The following is an 18,398-nucleotide window of genomic DNA, read 5'->3' on the forward strand; positions in this document are numbered from 1 at the left end:
ATACATTTTGGTGTACTGCAACTATTTGCCTTTAGGCACACCGCTACACATGCGCCTGGTTGATTCGGGTGCCTTTATAGATTGAATGTGCCCTATACACATGTTGTGGTACATTTTGTTTTGTTTTATTTCCCACACGTGTTATTAATGTTTTCACGTCAATCTTTTGGTTGACATTTAAGTGTGGTCCCCCTTGCGGAGCTTTGAGTGATTGCAGGCTCCATATTGGGTGACACACCCATACACCTGATTGACCTTGCTGGGTCAACCTGTATTCACTTTATTTCTCAGGTTACCCCCCTCAGGGTTTCCTTTAGCGCCACATTTTTTAATTTTTTTGTATTCACGGAGTATCCACTTTGTTATGTTGGCTGCTTGACTCACTTTCACATTCTGATTTGCGCAATATTTACACATATTATTTTAATATAAGAGTAGCATCATGTCACAACTGAGTATAAAAAAGAGGAGCCTCCAAGTGTAGCAATATGGCTACATTTAATGAAGGTACAACATTTAGCAACTTATTGCTACACTCATGCCGCGTACACACGGTCGTTTTTTGTGATGAAATAAAACAACGTTTTTAAAAATGTCATTTAAAATGATCGTGTGTGGGCTTCACATTGTTTTTTTGTCTTCTAAAAAACATGCTTCAATTTTTTATGTCGTGTTTCAAAATGTCGTTTTTTGTGTCCTAAAAAATGATTGTGTGTGGGCTAAAACAAAGTTTTAAACCCGCGCATGCTCAGAAGCAAGTTATGAGACGGGAGCTTGAATGGAACAGAGTGCCGTTGTACGTAACCGCGCTTTGCTAGAGCATTTTCAGAAAACGATGGTGTGTGGGCAACGTTGTTTTTTTATGATGAAGTTAGAAAAACTTTGTTTTATTTCATCACAAAAAACGACCGTGTGTACGCGGCATTAGAGGTGCCTCTCTTCTCTTTTATACCCTGTAAAAAAATGATTTGATATACAAGTTCTTTGGATTACAAGCATGTTTCTGGAACGAATTATGCTTGCAAACCAAGGTTTTACTGTACTCCCTACTGTACATTGGTGCAAGTTTCAGGTGCTCACTGCAATCCATTTTACCTTATTGCACTCAGGGATGCCGGCAGTGCTTGGTAATTGAATGTGCTAGCGTGGATGGACATGCAGGCCATGGTCAGTGAAAGAGTTGAAGAAAACACTCCTGTAATTGCTGCAGCATTGTCTTGGGCATGTAGGTTATGCTTGTGCAGATTTTGTTGTAAGAAGGCACAGTTAGTTTGCCCAGCACAATGCCCCCACCAAAATTAGTGCTGCAATGCTACAACACTGCTATTAGAGGATGGAGCAACTTATAGTGCTGCAGCAAGTTAGTTTTCTAGTCTTTCACCACCCGCAACAGTGGCCTGTATGTGTTTCTGCTGGCTCCTCCCATCACTTGCTTTAAAGGATAAGTTCACATTTGTGTAAAAAAAAATTTACTACAAGTCTGCAAAGCACTGCACCCGTGATCAGGAGATTGCGGGAGCAATGCAGGGTTCTTGCAGACAGTCTGTGTAAGCTGTACGAGCAGGCAGTTGCACAATGACTGGAAGACGCAATGAGCTACTGGAGCACTCGACAACGCCCTGTTAGTTCATTTAGAACTACAAGCCGACAGCCAGACAGAACACCGTGAATGAATGATGGGGGGGGGGGGGGGTGCACCCGTAACACCTGAATATGGGTGTACCAGAAGGTGAACTTATCCTTTTTAGGGCTGGTTCACATAACAAAAACACGCTTTCCAGATCCGTGCCGGATGCGTTTCTGCATGCACGTTTTTAATTTTCGAATGCATTCCAGGTTCCTTTTCTCCCCCCCCCCTTTTTTTTTTTCCTTTTTTTTCTTTTTCACTGTACTGGGGACTGGTCCCCCCCCCCCCCCCCCCCATCATTTTATCACAGCGTTCTCAAGATCTTATATCTCCACAAAACAAATAAATAAAAATTATACGTTTTACACTACAGAAGGATGGGTAGGGAGCTTTATAGATCTAGATTACCTGGAGATCTGCTTTTAAAATGTTGCCCAATGTTTTGTATTTGTGACTGTATTAATTTGAACAAGTAGCTGCAATTTTTGTTTATTTACGCTTTATTTGGGATCATATGCACCTTCCTAATATGGGTCTGTTATCTCTACCCAAACATATGAGGCCAAATATTTACAAGCTACACATAAAACATATAGTACAATGTTCACATTCAAGTGAAAATCAAGTATATGAAAAGTAGTCATCTTAAAGAGACCATAATAGCATAACTATCTCGAGTAAAGAACGGATATACTACTGCTAGTATGGAACTTTAGAAATCGCAGGGTGGGTGGAATGTTTGGCATAATCTGGATTATGGCACACTTGTCTGCTAATCTGCTCTTTCGGCAAAGCACAATTTATGTCTCCCTTTGTCACTTTATTCATGACCATTGACATCCACAGTTGCACTGTAGTTATGCCGGTACTCTGCACCATTTTCAATATTAAAGAAACTGCTAGGATAAGCAGCAAAATGTCTTCAGCCTTGTAGAACAAACAGTTGAACATAACGATCACTAGCTATACCATGGATAAACGGAAAACGTCACAGATTTAGCAGCGGTTGCTTGTTGAGGAAATGACCATAAGTTTGCATTAAGTTGCAAATCACATGGATTAAGAGGAAAAAAATGTCTGCATTTGTTGTTTCGGGGGAAAATATTTAACTTTCACAATTTTTCTTTAGTCATCTGCAGTAGTTCAAGAACTAGAGGATAAAATCAGTCAGTGCAATGAAGAAAAAGTGGCTTTACTGGAACAAATTACGACTCTGCAGAGGTACGTAGAACTGCTATTCGGATATGTATCTATGTTGTCCTAGAGCAGACACTGTCGTTTGACAGAGTAAAGATGAAGAATGTTATTTCATGGGGATGGGGGGGGTATGTGGTTCCATACTAAAAAAATATAATGCTTTTAACCTAAATACGTACTCTTTTTATAAACAGTTAAAATGGTTAAAGGTAGGCCTTGCATCTCTGTATGCATGTCACAAATTAATCTGAAACTAATACATAATAGATGTTTGGTTTCCCTTTTTTAAGGTCTTGAAGGGCGCATCCTCTTATGCACCATAAGACGGCGGGACAATGGTTCCTTTCCCCATGCTTCTAAATTCATGCACTGGGGCTTTGAGTGCGTTTTTATAATAAGGCTTTTACAGAAGAGGGGAAAGTTGACTTGCCACGTAGCAAGGATGTGGTCAGGAGACTAATGAAAGGGTGAGCCACAGAAACGTTGATATAGTCAATAATTTAATAAGGGCTTAGGATGTTGGAGATCACTCTACCAACAAATTAGGACATTGTAATAAGTGATCACTGGTCAGTATTGCACAATATGGTCACTTACAACTAGGACTGATTAAAACTTTCATGTTCGATTAATCGTTTTTTTTTTTTTTTTTAAATCGATTAATTTACTAATTTCGATTAATTATAACGCACATACAGATCCAACTACTTTTAGCTGATCTCCTTGCAGGCTGATTCCCAGTGTAGCTACCAACAACTGGAAAAATGGATAGCAGGATAGAAAAATTACACAAAGGCAGTCTCGATGGGAATAGCATTAAAACTTTTATAGTCTTCAAGTAGGTAAAATAAATATCGCACTGGAGATAAAATCGATGTAGCTACATAAACTGTAAAAATGGTGCGAGTAATACCAAACTGTAGCAAAAGCAGTCATAAAAACATGTAGCCAAGTATGATACTAGTATAAAAATGTGTACAACGATACAACTGCTGAATCCAGATGAGGAGAGGTTAACATCAGTCTGTCGGCATGTAGATGTCCCGTGAAGGGAACTATCACAACTCCCAATGGATGGCTGTAGAATCCCAGGTTCATAGAGGGAAGTGTAACAGCCCTTGCATGTGGCAGATAGTAAGGTCCCACCGGCATGCAGATATGATGGACACGGCAAGCCCAGCCGGTGTCCGTGACGTCACCGGATCTTCGATGGAACTCCCTGAAGACCCCGAAGCCGGCGGAGAGGTAAGTACCGATCAAAAAAATTAACGATTAATCAAGGAATTAATAGTTAGTTTACACAGCCCTACTTATAACCAAACATAAATTCACTAAATGTACTGCTTGGTGACTTGTTTAAATTCTAATGGCAACCAATTATTTTTATCAAAGTTTCAGCGGCAAAGCTGACTTGTATTTTTTTTTTATTACATACCCAAAGTTTTGCTGACACTGTCTCATCACATTTATATAAGATTGTTGCACACCCAATTATAAAATCAAGAGAATAATTTAGAAGTTCCACCCCTTTTTTGGCTAGAACAGCCTCCACTATTTAAGTGGTTGTAAACCTCAGACATGAAATATGAAAAAAGCTTATCCCTCTATAGTGTGTGCTTGTTTCAATTATGAGCACTGAGTGTCGTTTCTGTCTGCTGCCTCTTTCCTCTGCTATCAGCATATTTCACTTTGGACATGTTTTCCTGACTCCCATACAAAATGGTGACAAGGGAGGGGTCTCCAGCTGATTGACAGCCTCAGCTTTGTTCTTGTGTGCTGTGTGAAGGGGTGGGTCCCTTCACTCCAATCAGCTTTTAGAGCTCTCCTCACTGAGCTCTGCAGTGTGCATCTTCAGCTCTTCGCCCGTTTTCTAACAGCTCAGACAAGCTTTAAAGTGGTAGTAAACCCGCACAGAAAAAAAAAAGGGGGGGGGGGAAACCTGCAAGCCAAAGGCATAAAGAGCTAGTATGCAGTGCATACTAAACCTCAGACCTGAGACAGGAATGATATAGCACAACACAATCCCCCTCCCTTTGGGCCAACAGAGCTGTTTTCTTCTAGGCTCTGTGCTAGTTGCAAGGACCTCCCCATCTGACTGCCTGGACAAGCCCCTAGGGAGGTTAGGCAGGTTTAGGACCGGGGTGACTGGAGGAACCCCTCTCGGTTACGCCCTCCCCTTTGCCTGAGGTTTTGCTCCCATGGGGGGGTGGCGGTAAGCCACTGCCCCCCATCCGCAAGTATCAAATTGGTGGCACCGAGTGTCTCTGCCTCATTGCTGCAGGGCCAGGAGGAAGAGCGTTTGCTCTTTTTCCCCTCCAGGCACTGACTCCCGCCTGCTGTGTTCAGTCTGGAGCTCAGGGTGGACCAAGATGTCTTGCTTGTTGGACATGGTTATATCATCACTTCCGATTGGTACCATCTTGGTGGACACCTTTGGTTGCATACTGATAGGTTGCAGTGGGTGCTATCACTTCCTGTTTCACCAAGGTGGCATTTTTGGTTATGGAGCCAGACACCTGCTGCAGCAGAGGGGACAGCGCACACTATCGGCAGATGTGTCCACCCATACCACTGATGGGGCAGCTGGGGGTGGGGGACGGAAAGCTTTTAAGGAACATAAACTATTGCTCTATCTATGTGGTGGTTCTAATAGCCTTCTTTTAGTAACAGACTTTGTTTCAGAAGTTGCTGTATGATGGTGCAATATACAGAACACTTTATCCTTATGTTTTTTTTATATAACCACATGGGGTTTAGTTCTTTTTAATGAATCCTTTTGAACATATTCAGATTGTAATTGCACAAGGAGGGCCCAGGAGTCTTGGTTGCTGAGAATTCTTTGATGGTTCTGCAATTTGCTGTGTCTCAATGTTATTTTGTCTATATTTCTGATATTGTTTGGACGTGAACATGCACATGAAATGGGTACTGGACATCTAGTTGTTGATGTTTAACTAAGTTCTTTGTCTCAGATCAAGGCTTTAGTCAATTATCTGTGACTGTTTTATTTGATACTCATAGTCTACTTTATGCAATGGCCTCAGCTGCAAGTGATCCAATGATTTGGGAGGTTTTTATTCTATGAATACTGCCTTTACTCTGACTATATGCCATTGGCCCTAGGATTGTCTTTATACATAGACAACGTGTGTATATAGACCTCGCCTGTGGAATGCACTACCAACCACCATCCGACTGGAGTCGGACCACTTGGCCTTCAGGAGAAGGATTAAAACCCATCTCTTCGGAGGTCAAGGGGTTCCTTACCCATGAAATGGATACAGCGCCCAGAGGCGATTCAGTTTGCATGTGTTGCACTTTACTAGTCACTCTCTCACTCTAGATCAGACCTCCTGGGCAGGAGCCTGACCGGGGTACTTTTTTATTTATTTTATTAATAAAGTTCACAACCGGTTACTCCTATATATTGGTGATGGTTCTAAATACCTTCTGTAGGAAATGGTCTTTGTTGCAGAAGGTTCCACATGATTGAGCACTAGTCGGTTCCTTATACATGTATCTCTTTAATTTGACTCCAGTTGTATCTGTCCTTGTATATGATTTGCCCAGGAGACCTAGCTCCTGGGGCTTCATTCAGCAGACAGTCATATCCTGCACATTCCGACATTACCAGACACTCCCTGGACCTGACACTGGTAGTTTTATAGGGCATTATTCCAGTCCTCTAGCACAGTGTTTCTCAATTCAAGTCCTCAAGGCGCACCACAGGTTGTTTTCAGGATTTCCCTCAGATGAATTGGTATGGTGTTCAAATGTTCACACACTTTTTGGCCATATACTGTATCTTTTAAAAGCAAAATATTGCCTTTTTCATTTTATTTTTATTTTTTTCTATGTGTGTGTGTGTGTGTGTGTGTGTGTGTGTGTGTTTTTTCTTTTTGTTTTGGAGAAAACTAGAGCTATCAACCGTAACACTTGAAGACCATTGTATTTTAATGTAAGCACGCTTTGGTTTTAGGGAACTTGAACGTCTAAAGGCAAAGCCTGTGACAGATGTTTGTCTGGAAAAGCCAAGGCTGTCTGACAAGCTGCAGAGTCAAACATCGGTGGAAAGTGATCCTTACATGGATATAAGAATGTCAGACAGTGACAGCAAATGTGACAGGACTGAGGAAAACCAGATTATGGAGCCGTCAGAAACCGACTTCCAGCTGGCTGAGGATATTCCACCTATTGCTGACCTGTCAAATATTACCAAAAGGGTACTTCTTACTACTCCGCCTCTTAAAGATGGCATCCAGTTTGACCAACCTAACAGGTAAGTAGTGCAAAGATAATTGGGTGTTTATTTTTGTTTTTGTCTTGTTTTTCTTTTTTTTTTTTTTTTATAAATGAGTCTTGCACAGTTTGTTTGGCTATTATATGCCCTCACTGATTTGATCCCTGCAAGACTGACAAACATTTTATCCTGTCAACACACTGATACAAAATGAATAGTAATTTTAAGCTCCCCCATTTATTTTTTATTTATTTTTACACCTTAAATGTTGACTTTATGCCCCATGTATCTAAATTTTTATTTTTTTACTTTTTCACAGAAAACTGTCCCCAGCTTTTCATCACGCACTACTATCTTTTTGCCGAATGTCAGCAGACAGTCGTTTGGGTTCAGAGGTAACATAAAGATGCTTAAATAATTAGTTACAACAAAAGCATGTAACTTTTTAAGAGTCTTCATCTTACAAGATGGCTTTACATGGAAACTTTATCCCCTTTTGCCAACTGGGACAGGAAGTAGATTTTAGGAGGCCCCACCTGACCACATCTTGGTGTTTTGGCATTCCAAGGGATAGACACAGATTACAAGATCTTATTGGCCTAGAAGGAATTGACCATGAACTTGATGTGTTACTTTGATCCATTCAGATCCAAACAAGGTGCATTTATAAAGCTCTTGAAAGCGTGCAATCGCCCAGAAACATGTACAACTGATAGGTATTATGTTGGGTTCTCCTATTTTGATCTTCTGTTCCCAGTATAGTATTTGTAATGTAAGACACCTTTTAGTTTGGTTTCATCACCCTACTAGTGTATGGGATCTGTATCACTATAAGGGCTCATGCACACAGGACGTTTTTACAGCTGCTGTTAGGGTCGTGTTTACCACTTAACCCCCGGACCATATTGCTGCCCAAAGACCAGAGCACTTTTTGCGATTCGGGACTGCGCCGCTTTAACTGACAATTGCGCGGTCGTGCGACGTGGCTCCCAAACAAAATTGGCGTCCTTTTTTTCCCACAAATAGAGCTTTCTTTTGGTGGTATTTGATCACCTCTGCGGTTTTTATTTTTTGCGCTATAAACAAAAATAGAGCGACAATTCTGAAAAAAAAAGAATATTTTTTGCTGTAATAAATATCCCCCAAAAATATATAAAAAAAAATTTTTTTTCCTCAGTTTAGGCCGATACGTATTCTTCTACATATTTTTCGTAAAAAAAATCGCAATAAGCGTTTATTGATTGGTTTGCGCAAAAGTTATAGCGTTTACAAAATAGGGGGTATTTTTATGGCATTTTTATTATTTTTTTTTACTAGTAATGGCGGCGATCAGCGATTTTTTTTCGGTACTGCGACATTATGGCGGACACTTTTGACACATTTTTGGTACCATTGGCGATCAGTGCTATAAAAATGCATTGGATTACTATAAAAATGCCACTGGCAGCGAAGGGGTTAACACTAGGGGGCGGGGAAGGGGTTAAGTATGTCCCTGTGTGTTATCTTACTGTGGGGGGGGGGGGGCTTACTAGGGGAAACACTGATCTTCTGTTCATACATTGTATGAACAGAAGATCAGCATTTCCCCCGCTGACAGGACCAAGAGCTGTGTGTTTACACACACAGCACCCGGTCCCCGCTCTGTAACGAGCGATCGCGTGTGCCTGGCGGCGATCAAGCCCGCCGGGCACACGCACGGGTCGGGGGCGATCTGGGGGGGCGCGCGCGCGCCTCCGGCGGCACGCATGCGCCCCCTAGTGGCGGCTCAAAGAGCCGCCGTATAGCTACGGGCTCTCGCCCAGGAGAGCCGACCTGCCGCCGTATAATGACGGTGCGCGGTCGGCTAGTAGTTAACTGCCTCTAAAAGCCCCTCCATGTTGGCCTATGTATCCGTGCACACGTAAACTGTGAGAGGCGTTTAGGGGCAATAGAAAAAAAATGACAGCCTGTGCTTCCAGGAGCAGTAAAAACGTTTCTAAATGCAGCAAGCCGTGTTTAGCCGCATTTGACATTTTTAGGTGTTTTTTTACATTATAGGGAGTGTTTTTAATGAGAAAACTGTGCAATAACACCAACGTAAAAATGCAGCTAAACACGAATAAAACTGGCATTTTTAGCACTGCTGTACCGCTGGCATTTTTAAAACGTCCTGTATGCATGAGCCCTAAAGGTTGAAAATTCTGAATAACAAAAATTGTTGATGCATAAGGTTACAATACAGTTTGGAGAGCTCTGGTAAAGCTGGCAATGGCTATACATGTAAAGCCTCTGATGCAGCTAGCGAAGTCTGAAGGAAAATGTTTATCTAAACATGGCAAAGAAAATGTTTGCAAGATGTGGCTTTCCCGATGTCTCTCTGCTTGGGAAACCAGCTAGCCACAGTTTTCAGAATTCCCTAAACTTTCATGTGTGGCCAACATTTATTCGGCTGCAGGATCATGCATGCCAGTTGGTAACCATCTAAATTTTAAAGGCACCTTGGATCATTTATAAGCATCACTAGAACAAATTATATAGCTATAGACATGAAAACTTTGAGCCGCTTTTCATTGGCCAAACTTTTCGCCTGTATGTCTGTTCATCCATTGTGTTATACAAAAAAGATTGTTTGCAAATCACGAGCACATTTACCAGAACGCATCATTTTAATACTTAAACATGTTTTTTTCAAAGTACATTTTTGTACTGTAAAAATAAATAAATTTAACAGCTATTGTTTTTATAAAGCTTTCTTTTTAAGGACTGGCCACAAATCTGGTTCTTCGCTGTCTATCAGCCTGCGAAAGCCTTTCCTGTCACTATTGCAACCTGTTTTGTTATAGTGATTGGCCAAATCTGGAGAGTCCTTGCTCCTCTAAAAACCAGGAAGTCCCCATAGTGGAGCTGGCCATTTTTTGTTTTAACAAGCCTCCTGTCCCAGTTGAGGACATCTCAGTGTTTGGAGATCCAGTGGCCAAAAGGCTAGAAACCCTTTCCAAGGCTTGATTCTATTGCAGGCCCTGCCCTGCAAACAGCTATTGCTACAAAGTCCCTCTGTCAGAAGTTTGGTCCAAGAATATGTTTTCAGGTCCTGGATCTATCCTAATGGATTCCTCTGCCCCCCCCCTCCCAACAGCTGGAGATCAGGAATGTTGCTATGCTGTACGGTGTTGTTGGGTTGCTGGATATTGTTTTCCCAATCTCCAAAAATGTGTCTCTTCGGTATTCATGTGGAAGATTCTTTTGGCTCATATGCTACTAGTCTGTGGAACAGCAGTGGAAAAAGTGCCAGCTGTGCTTGCCCTTTGATGGGAAATGCCTTTTTGTTGCATCCCTAGACTTCGTTACTATATCACCAGGGGCAAGAGCACCCTTTTGCCCCCAAAAATGATGCCTAAGCCTATATCTTGGAATCTTTCCTTTCCTATCTTTCCTTTTTCAGAGTTCTCTTGCCTCTCACTCCTTAGTTGAAAGCCTTTGTGCTTTGTGCATATTGCTCCTGCTGTTCATTTACCTGTGACTCGATGTGATGTCGGGCTGGTCCTATAAATATTCCAGAAGTCGCCCTTTGAACCTATCAACAATGTTCCCCTGTCTAGTTCCCCTCATAACATTTATGTCCTCATTGCCATCACCTTTGCGAGTTTGCAAAAAGGTGGAGTATGGCTTCACTTAAGGAACATAAAAAGATATATAAAAACGTACCATCATCCAAATGACTACAGCAAGATAAGGGAGGGTGGGGAGGGCGGGGCAGTGGCTGTAACTGCACCCAAATCATCCCCACTCAAAGGGATTTCCTGGACTATGTCGGTACTAGTAAAAATGCAATGTAATACATATAAAAACGATTTATTGAAGAAATCAAATATACACTTGACACAATTAAAATTGAACAAACAAGAAGCAGATGCTCAGGTAACCCCCCATGGACATCTGTAATTGTCAGTTGCTAGATTGGTCGAATTCTCGACTAGTTTCGTGGTTGCCCACTTCCTCAGGAGAACCAATCTCTAGAACAGATATTATAAAACACATAAACAAAATATTTACACAAGCAGCAAATCATAAATACATAAATATAAATTGGTAGCTTACCCACTGAATAGATACACAGTGTGTGAACCAAGGACGCTATACAGGATCCCCTGCGGCGGACAAAGGGGATATGGGTGGATTCCTGGGGTATAGGATATAATTAAGGACAAGGTGAAACAAAGATGTGAGCTTGGCATTAAAGGGGAGAAGGGGAGGGGGGAGGGGCATGGAGGGGAATGAGAGGAAAGGGGGAGGAAGAGGAAGGAAGTAGAAAGGAGAAAATCGGGGGGGGGGGGGGAGGGAAAGGTTAAAAGGGGAACCAAGAAGGGAGGGGGGAAAGAAAAAGGAGGGACAAAAATGGGGGGGGGAAGGGTGATAGAGGATAAATAAGGGGAGGAAAAGGGGGGGATGGGAAAGAGGGGGAAGGGAGGGACAAGTGGGGGGGGGGGGATTTTTTGCCAGGCTGCTGAATAGTGACAAAGATATAGAAAACTCACCCAAACATGTATGTCGGGAGTTTGGTACAGCACCATGGCGAGATATTATGGCCGTGGGAGCTGAGTAACAGGAGGGGTGTCACTGATGTGGCTTGCATGGGGCAGTAGGGGATAGAATTGCACATAATGAGTTGCTGGTAACGAACAGCGATGACTCGAGGGGTGCAGTTAAACAAATAGTTAGCCCCAGTGGCATGGTAATGCCAGTTACTGGGACAATGGAATACAGGTCCCCAAGAATTACTACCTACGGGCAGCCACATGTAGCCTGTGTGTGCCTCACCACGGCGGTCGCCAGGGAAAGGATCCACCATGCTCAACCATGGGTGCCGAAGCACCTTAAATGAGCTCCCCGACCGTGGGACGTCAGGAGCGCCGCCAACGATCAGCGTCTGACGTCACCAGGTGTGTTTCCCCGCACAGGGCAGGTGCGTGGAGCGCTACCGCGCATGTGCATCCAGGGCGAGCCAATGGGCAATTAGCCCACGGCGCACACGGAGCTAGATGGGAAGGAAAGTTATTCCAACCACATCAGGAGGAAACCCATGTCCGCCACTGGGGAAATGATAAGCGACCAGGGTTCACACGATCTAAACAGGGATAAAGATTATAAACAAATAGAGACATTAAATACAATTATTAAGAAAACATGGGTAATGAATAAACAGGTGAACATATGTAGTGCTCACCGTAAGGATCACTGTATTAGTTGACTCAGTGCAACTGTCACAGATTTGACGGCTCAGAGCAAAGTGCGAGTTTATTTTTTGCATTGACAGCCTTAATCTGTAAGGAACCCTTTCTCGTGCTGCAAAGAGTAAGGGTTGCTTTTGGGGCCTAAGGCCAATCTCTCACAGTCGGCAGTAAAACAGCGTGACGGCCGAACAGACTGGATTATACAGCGGCAGACACACGCTGTTTTACTAATGAAAGGTACGGCTGCATATGGATTGCACAGCGACAGACACGCTGTTTTACTGATGACTGTAAGAGACTGCATATGTGGGCACAGTGAGAGACTGCATATGGGCACAATTAGACTGCAAATGGGCACAGTGAGGCCGCAGATGGGCATTGTTTACCCAGTAGCCGCTGCATTTCCCACCCTAGGCTTATACTCGAGTCAATAGGTTTTTCCATTTTTTTTCTTTTTTTGTGGTAAAATTAGGTGCCTCTGCTTAAATTCGGGTCGGCTTATACTTGAGTATATATGGTACACACCTAGGCTTTTATTTGGTATATATAATACATTGTGCAGGGTGAACAGAAATTTCTCGGAAATGTTCTACAGCAGTACCCAGGCAATGCCCTCCCTCCCTGATACAGATTTAGTGACGCAATGATGTATATACTGTTTTTACAGAGTCTTTTTTAAAATCTCCACTTCAAATGGGGACATTTTATGAAAGTGGTGCTATCATGGAAGATTCCTAAAAAGAAAATTAACAGTGAATAAACTGTAGTTTTCCACAAAGGTGGTCACAATTATATTAAAGATAAACTCCAGTCAAATAGCTAAAATACATAAAGTAAAAGGGAGGTGTTTTACCTACCAAAGGATTCTGTCCATGGATTCCTGGGATTTCCACAGTCCATACCGTCAGATGAAGGACTGTAGAAATGTAACAGTTTTTATTGTAGAAGGGATACAGTGGTATGCTCTTTCCACCTCTAGCCTGTTAACTGGTTAGTGAAAGGGCAACTGCAGATTGATGAGGTCACCTTTCTGCTCACTCTGTTTTTTCTTTTATCAGCATGTTTCTTGTCAAGTAATTTTGCATGCATCACATCATAAATGGTGCATCATAAGTGGTTCTAAAGGTTGTGTTTTTTTATTTTTTATATGCATTAAGGTATTAAACCTTGTGGGTGCAGCTTACCCCCCATACTTACCTGATCCCCTTCTCAGTCCAGCAATGTGCATGAGCGCAGAGAGCAGCAGCTCTCCCAGGTCTCTCTCACCTCATTGGCGCTCACGCAGTAGTGGGAGAACTTGGCTCCTGTTGCTGTCAGTCACAGCCAGTGAGCCAATGAGGAGAGAACAGGGGGCAGAGCCAAGCCGCACTCTGTGCGTGAATAGACCATTCACAAGAGCGCCGCTCGGGAGCCAGCCTGCTCATGTGCCCCCATAGCAAGAGGCTTCTCGTTGGGTGCACTTGGCAGGGGGAGGAGCCAGTACCGCCAGCGGGGGACACAAAAAGAAAGAGGATGGGGGCTGCTCTGTGCAAATCCACAGAGCAGGCAAGTATGCTTGTAGGTAATTTTCAACCTTTAGAATCACTTTAAATGTATTCTATATTTGTCTGGAGTTTAGCTTTGACTAAAATATGGTTTTGATAGACCATTGCTCTGTAACATGTAGACTTGTAAACTTTGATGCCTTGCACACACAACGAGAAAACTGCCATTTTTTATATTGGTCGTGAAAACTGGCCGTGTGTATGCTCCCTAGCAGTTTTCTCTACGAAAAAAAAGCTCGGAAAGAAATTGAAACCAGCTCTGTTTTTTATTTTTTCTCGTCGTGTTTCCCGTCAGTTTGTGTGTGTGCTTTTCTGAGGGGGGAAAAAAAACGTGCATGCTCAGAATCAAGTATGCAGCCCAAAGGGTGGTGCCATTTGAAAGGAACTTCCCCTTTATAGTCGTGTTGTACGTCACCACGCTTTGGACGTTTTTTTTGTTTGTTTGTTTTTTTTGTTGTTTTTTTGTTGTTTTTGCATGAACGTGTGTATGCAAGTCAGGCTGGAGAGGAATTGCTTTGGGAAAAACTTTATTTTTTTTCCTGCTGAGAAAAATGGTAGTGTGTACGAGGCATGAGAAGTGTTTTCCTTTGTCACCATAATGATTTTTATTATGTAAGGCAAGATTATCTTTATTTTCATAGATCTTCCAACTCTTTTTGTCATGCAATACAATGCTTACCTGTATTATTGTACTATTATTTTTTTTTAAAAACTGATGACGTATAAAGCTCTGTTCCTCTGTCTACAAACTGTTGTCTGCTTTGTTTAGCCACATACTACTTGGTAATAAGTGGTTTGTGTGGGATTGCAGGTCTTATTGAATACCCGGTCACAATAACAACGCTTCTGTCTTGCAGGTGTCCCGCATAGCTGACAGTGAGAATGGAGTCATGCTGATGCTGGGCCGCTGTCTTCCTCATATTGTCCCAAATGTGCTCCTAGCAAAACGAGAGGTATGGAAAACCTATATATACTATCTCTGCTTAGATTACAGAGATTAAGAAAACCTAAAATGGTCAAATAATTTGGTTGACAGTTTTATTTCCATGCATGCTTCTCCTAGAGAATGGTTGTACATCTGTGCCAGGTGAGTTTGGTAGTGTATCCTGGATTCTTAGCACATTGTCCCTTATCCTTCACAGAATAAAGTCAGTTGTGTCTGTACCCTGTCCTTTCCATCAACGCATATAACATATATGTCATGTGATCATATACTGTGTGCGTGTATATTAAAAAAAAAAATGCCTGTTTATAGAGCCTTGTTAGTTCACACTTAGTCGTGTTTATGTGTTTTCTACTTCACTACATCTTTAAAGGGATCCTTAATAGGAGAAGTATGTAGGCTGCCATTGCTGCTGTTCTTCTGAGAATCTTTGTTGTCTGGCTTTAGTACTAAAGTATTAGGCTCCATTCACACCTAGGCGTATATACGCCTGAAGCGCGACGCCGCAGCAGCCCTAAATACGCTGGAGGGGTGATTTTACATTGCCCTCTATGGAGATGGTTCACATCTCCACGCCGAAACGCCTGAAGCTCAAAACTAGTCCCGGACCCTTTTTTTGGGCGGCGTTCGGCATAGGACATGTGGACCTGGGGGTAAGGCTGCATTCACAATCGTGGCGTTTTGTCGCGGTACAAAACGCTGCAATTTGTCGCCGCAATTCACGGGACAAAACGCCGTGATTAGGTACGCCAAGGTGTGAATGCAGCCATAAAGCCATGTGATCAGCATTACAGCCAGACAAGTTGCCTTTTTGAAAAGGCAAGACCAAGAATGACAGACTATATACTTATCCCAGTACAGGATTATATAATGGCAGGCTAGGTTAAAGTGGAACTTTACTCTCTCAATCAACATTGACTATTTTTAATCCTGAAGCTGCTAGCATTAATAAATAGGACAGTATATTTTATTTAATTTTTATCAATTTGTTCAGTTACTTCCTGGTTTCTATGCCTAGGATACAATGTCATACATTCCAGGAGTCTTCAGGCTCAGCACACCCTCCTGCCTGAGCTAAGGGCAAATGGATTCCAGAAAGTTAATGCTACATGAATCATCTGCCCTTAAAGCTCTTTCACACGGATGGACCGTTCAGATCCACCTGTCAGTTTTTCAAGCGGACCTAAACAGACGCTCCATACATCTCTATGGAGCGACAAATGTCAGCAGTGACATGTCCGCTGACATCCGATCCGACCGGCTCCGCTAAATCCAGAAGGATGGAAAACCCCATTTTCCATCAGTCTGGCAGATCGGATGAAAACGGACAGACGCTCCGTTTTCATCCAATCCCCCCCCCATATAGGAAAACGGAGATCTGACAGGTCAGTTTCTGCAGTGTGCAGAGACGGACTTGTCATCCGCCGGCTCAGCGGGGATCAACGGACCGATCCCCGCTGAGCAAGCGGATGTCTAAAAAGGGATCCGCCCTTGTGGAAGGGCCCTTGCTCAAGATGGCCCAATCAGAAATGCTAGGGAGTGTTTTGCAAAGTGATTTCTCAGTAAAATAAAGTGTGGAGACATGCATGGAGGGGGGGGTTTGTTTTGAATAATAAAAATTACTTAAACCATGTTTTTGTTTTGTGGTGTTTGTATACAGTGTAGATCAGGGGTCAAGTCCTGGGGAAAAAAGTGTGGGAACTCCCACCCAAGATCCACTCCCCCACCAAAAAATAAAATGATACGCTCATATGCATAATTACTAAATTGCATGTTTTTTTTGTTTTTTTTTAAGCAAGTTCTTTCTAAATCCTGCGATAACTCGCGGCAGACCTCTGCAATGTGAACATGGGAACAATGACAAAAGCTCCCAGGATACATTGCGGCATCGAGGAAGTGACGGAATACCCGCACACTACCTGATGAATCCATATACAGGAAGCGGCCAGTAACATAAAGGATTACTAAGGTTCGCCTGCCCCTGACAGTGACTCGAGCTGGGCAACGCCGCTTAGTGAAGGATTGGCTCGGGCGGCTCGGCTGCTCTAGTCCTGCAAAGGGAACGGAGTTCCTGCTGTGAAAAAAGTGCAGGAACTCCGTTCCCGCGCGTTCCCGCAGGACTTGAGCCCTGGTGTAGATCCTCAAAGCTGAGTTCCACCCAAAAATGAGACTTCCGCTTTTCAGAACCACCCCCGGTGTCACATTTGGCACCTTTCATGGGGGAATGAATGAATGAATGAAAAACTTATATAGCGCGGCACATGCGAACTGAATCGCCTCTGGGGGGTGCAGATACCTATACGTTTGTGCCCAAAGAAGAAATAACTTTTTGTGAATGAAAGATTTGTTGTGAACAAAATTGCCATTACCAATATGAATATCTCAGTCCTAAAATAACCGTAATAATAATAAGTACATGGCTATCTTTGTACGGATTTACCAAAATTGGAGCATACAGAATCTGGTGCAGCTGTGCATAGTGACCAATCGGCTTCTAGGATTAATTATCAAAGCTTAATTGAACAAGCTGAAGTTAAAGCTGATCGGTGACTATGCACAGCCGCACCCGATTCTGTGTGCAAGAGTTTTCATAAATATACCCCTTTGTTTGCCCAAATAGCCTTGAAGTTTATCAGGTGTGCAAAACAACCGAGTTGTATACGTTTTTGAGAACTGGCATACCTGGCTTAGGCCCCATTCACAATGGGCAGATCTGTTTGATGGACTCGTAAGGATGAGCTCCGGCATGTTCGCAAATTTCATGTGCAGAGCCCACCAGGAAGTCGACGCTGTGCTTATCGCAGGCAGTGGGACCTTGTCCCGATGCGCTGCTGCAGAGATCGGGAAATGTCTCAATGCCTGTGATTGGCGCAGTGTCGACTTCCTGTCGGCCTCTGCATGTGAGCTTTACGAACACGCCGGAGCTCATCCTTACTCAGCAGGGATCAATCTATCGATCTCTGCTGATCAGTAAGATGACAGGTCTGTCTCCGCTCAATATGCTGAGACGGACCTGTCGGAGTTCTGCTCCCCTCTATGGGGAGATCAGATCAAAACAGACTGCCTGTCCATTTTTCATTCTATCCATCAGATGGGAAAATAGGACTGCCATCCGTTTTTGGATCTGGCGGACAGGACCGGATAGCAGCTGGGTGTCAGCGGACACTAGGGGTACATAGGGGTAAATAGAGCGTCTGATCAGGTCCGCCTGAAAAACTGACAGGTGAACCTGATTTGTTGTTAGGTTTGTTAAACGTGAAAGGGAAAGAAAAACTTGATTCTATAGCTGCGGCGTATGGCCACTGGAGGGCAGTATAAACAAGTACAGCAACTGTGATCAAGCAATTGCTCACAGAACTCAAATTGGATATCTTTTGAATAATTTGTTCATGTAATAACTTGGCTGTGTTATTTTAATTGAGTAATGCCAACATACAGTAAGAAAAAAAAAAAACATCTCATTAAATCTACCTCTGAAATCTAAATAGAATATTAAAATGGGTGTAGTGCAAGTGGCCCTTTAAACCCTGGGAAATGAATGGAGGTCAATACAGTTGTTGTGAAGTTCTTTATATTCTGTGGGCATTTAAAGGTTAATGCGAACCTGTTGGGGTAGAAAACGGCAAGTGCCATCGCT

General features: G+C 42.9%; 1 protein-coding gene across 9 annotated transcripts in view; it reads left to right on the top strand.

The window, feature by feature from the left end:
• RELCH (RAB11 binding and LisH domain, coiled-coil and HEAT repeat containing) overlaps positions 1–18,398 on the top strand; it is a 194,265-nt gene that overhangs the window by 81,290 nt on the left and 94,577 nt on the right. For all 9 annotated transcript variants that reach the window (XM_040353587.1, XM_040353588.1, XM_040353590.1 and 6 more), the window contains 4 exons: positions 2,757–2,848; positions 6,804–7,103; positions 7,384–7,459; positions 14,676–14,771. In XM_040353587.1, coding sequence (XP_040209521.1) covers positions 2,757–2,848; positions 6,804–7,103; positions 7,384–7,459; positions 14,676–14,771 — 564 coding nt within the window. The remainder of the gene's footprint in view (positions 1–2,756; positions 2,849–6,803; positions 7,104–7,383; positions 7,460–14,675; positions 14,772–18,398) is intronic.

Source organism: Rana temporaria, chromosome 5, assembly GCF_905171775.1.
Source record: "Rana temporaria chromosome 5, aRanTem1.1, whole genome shotgun sequence".
Taxonomy (NCBI): Eukaryota; Metazoa; Chordata; class Amphibia; order Anura; family Ranidae; genus Rana; species Rana temporaria.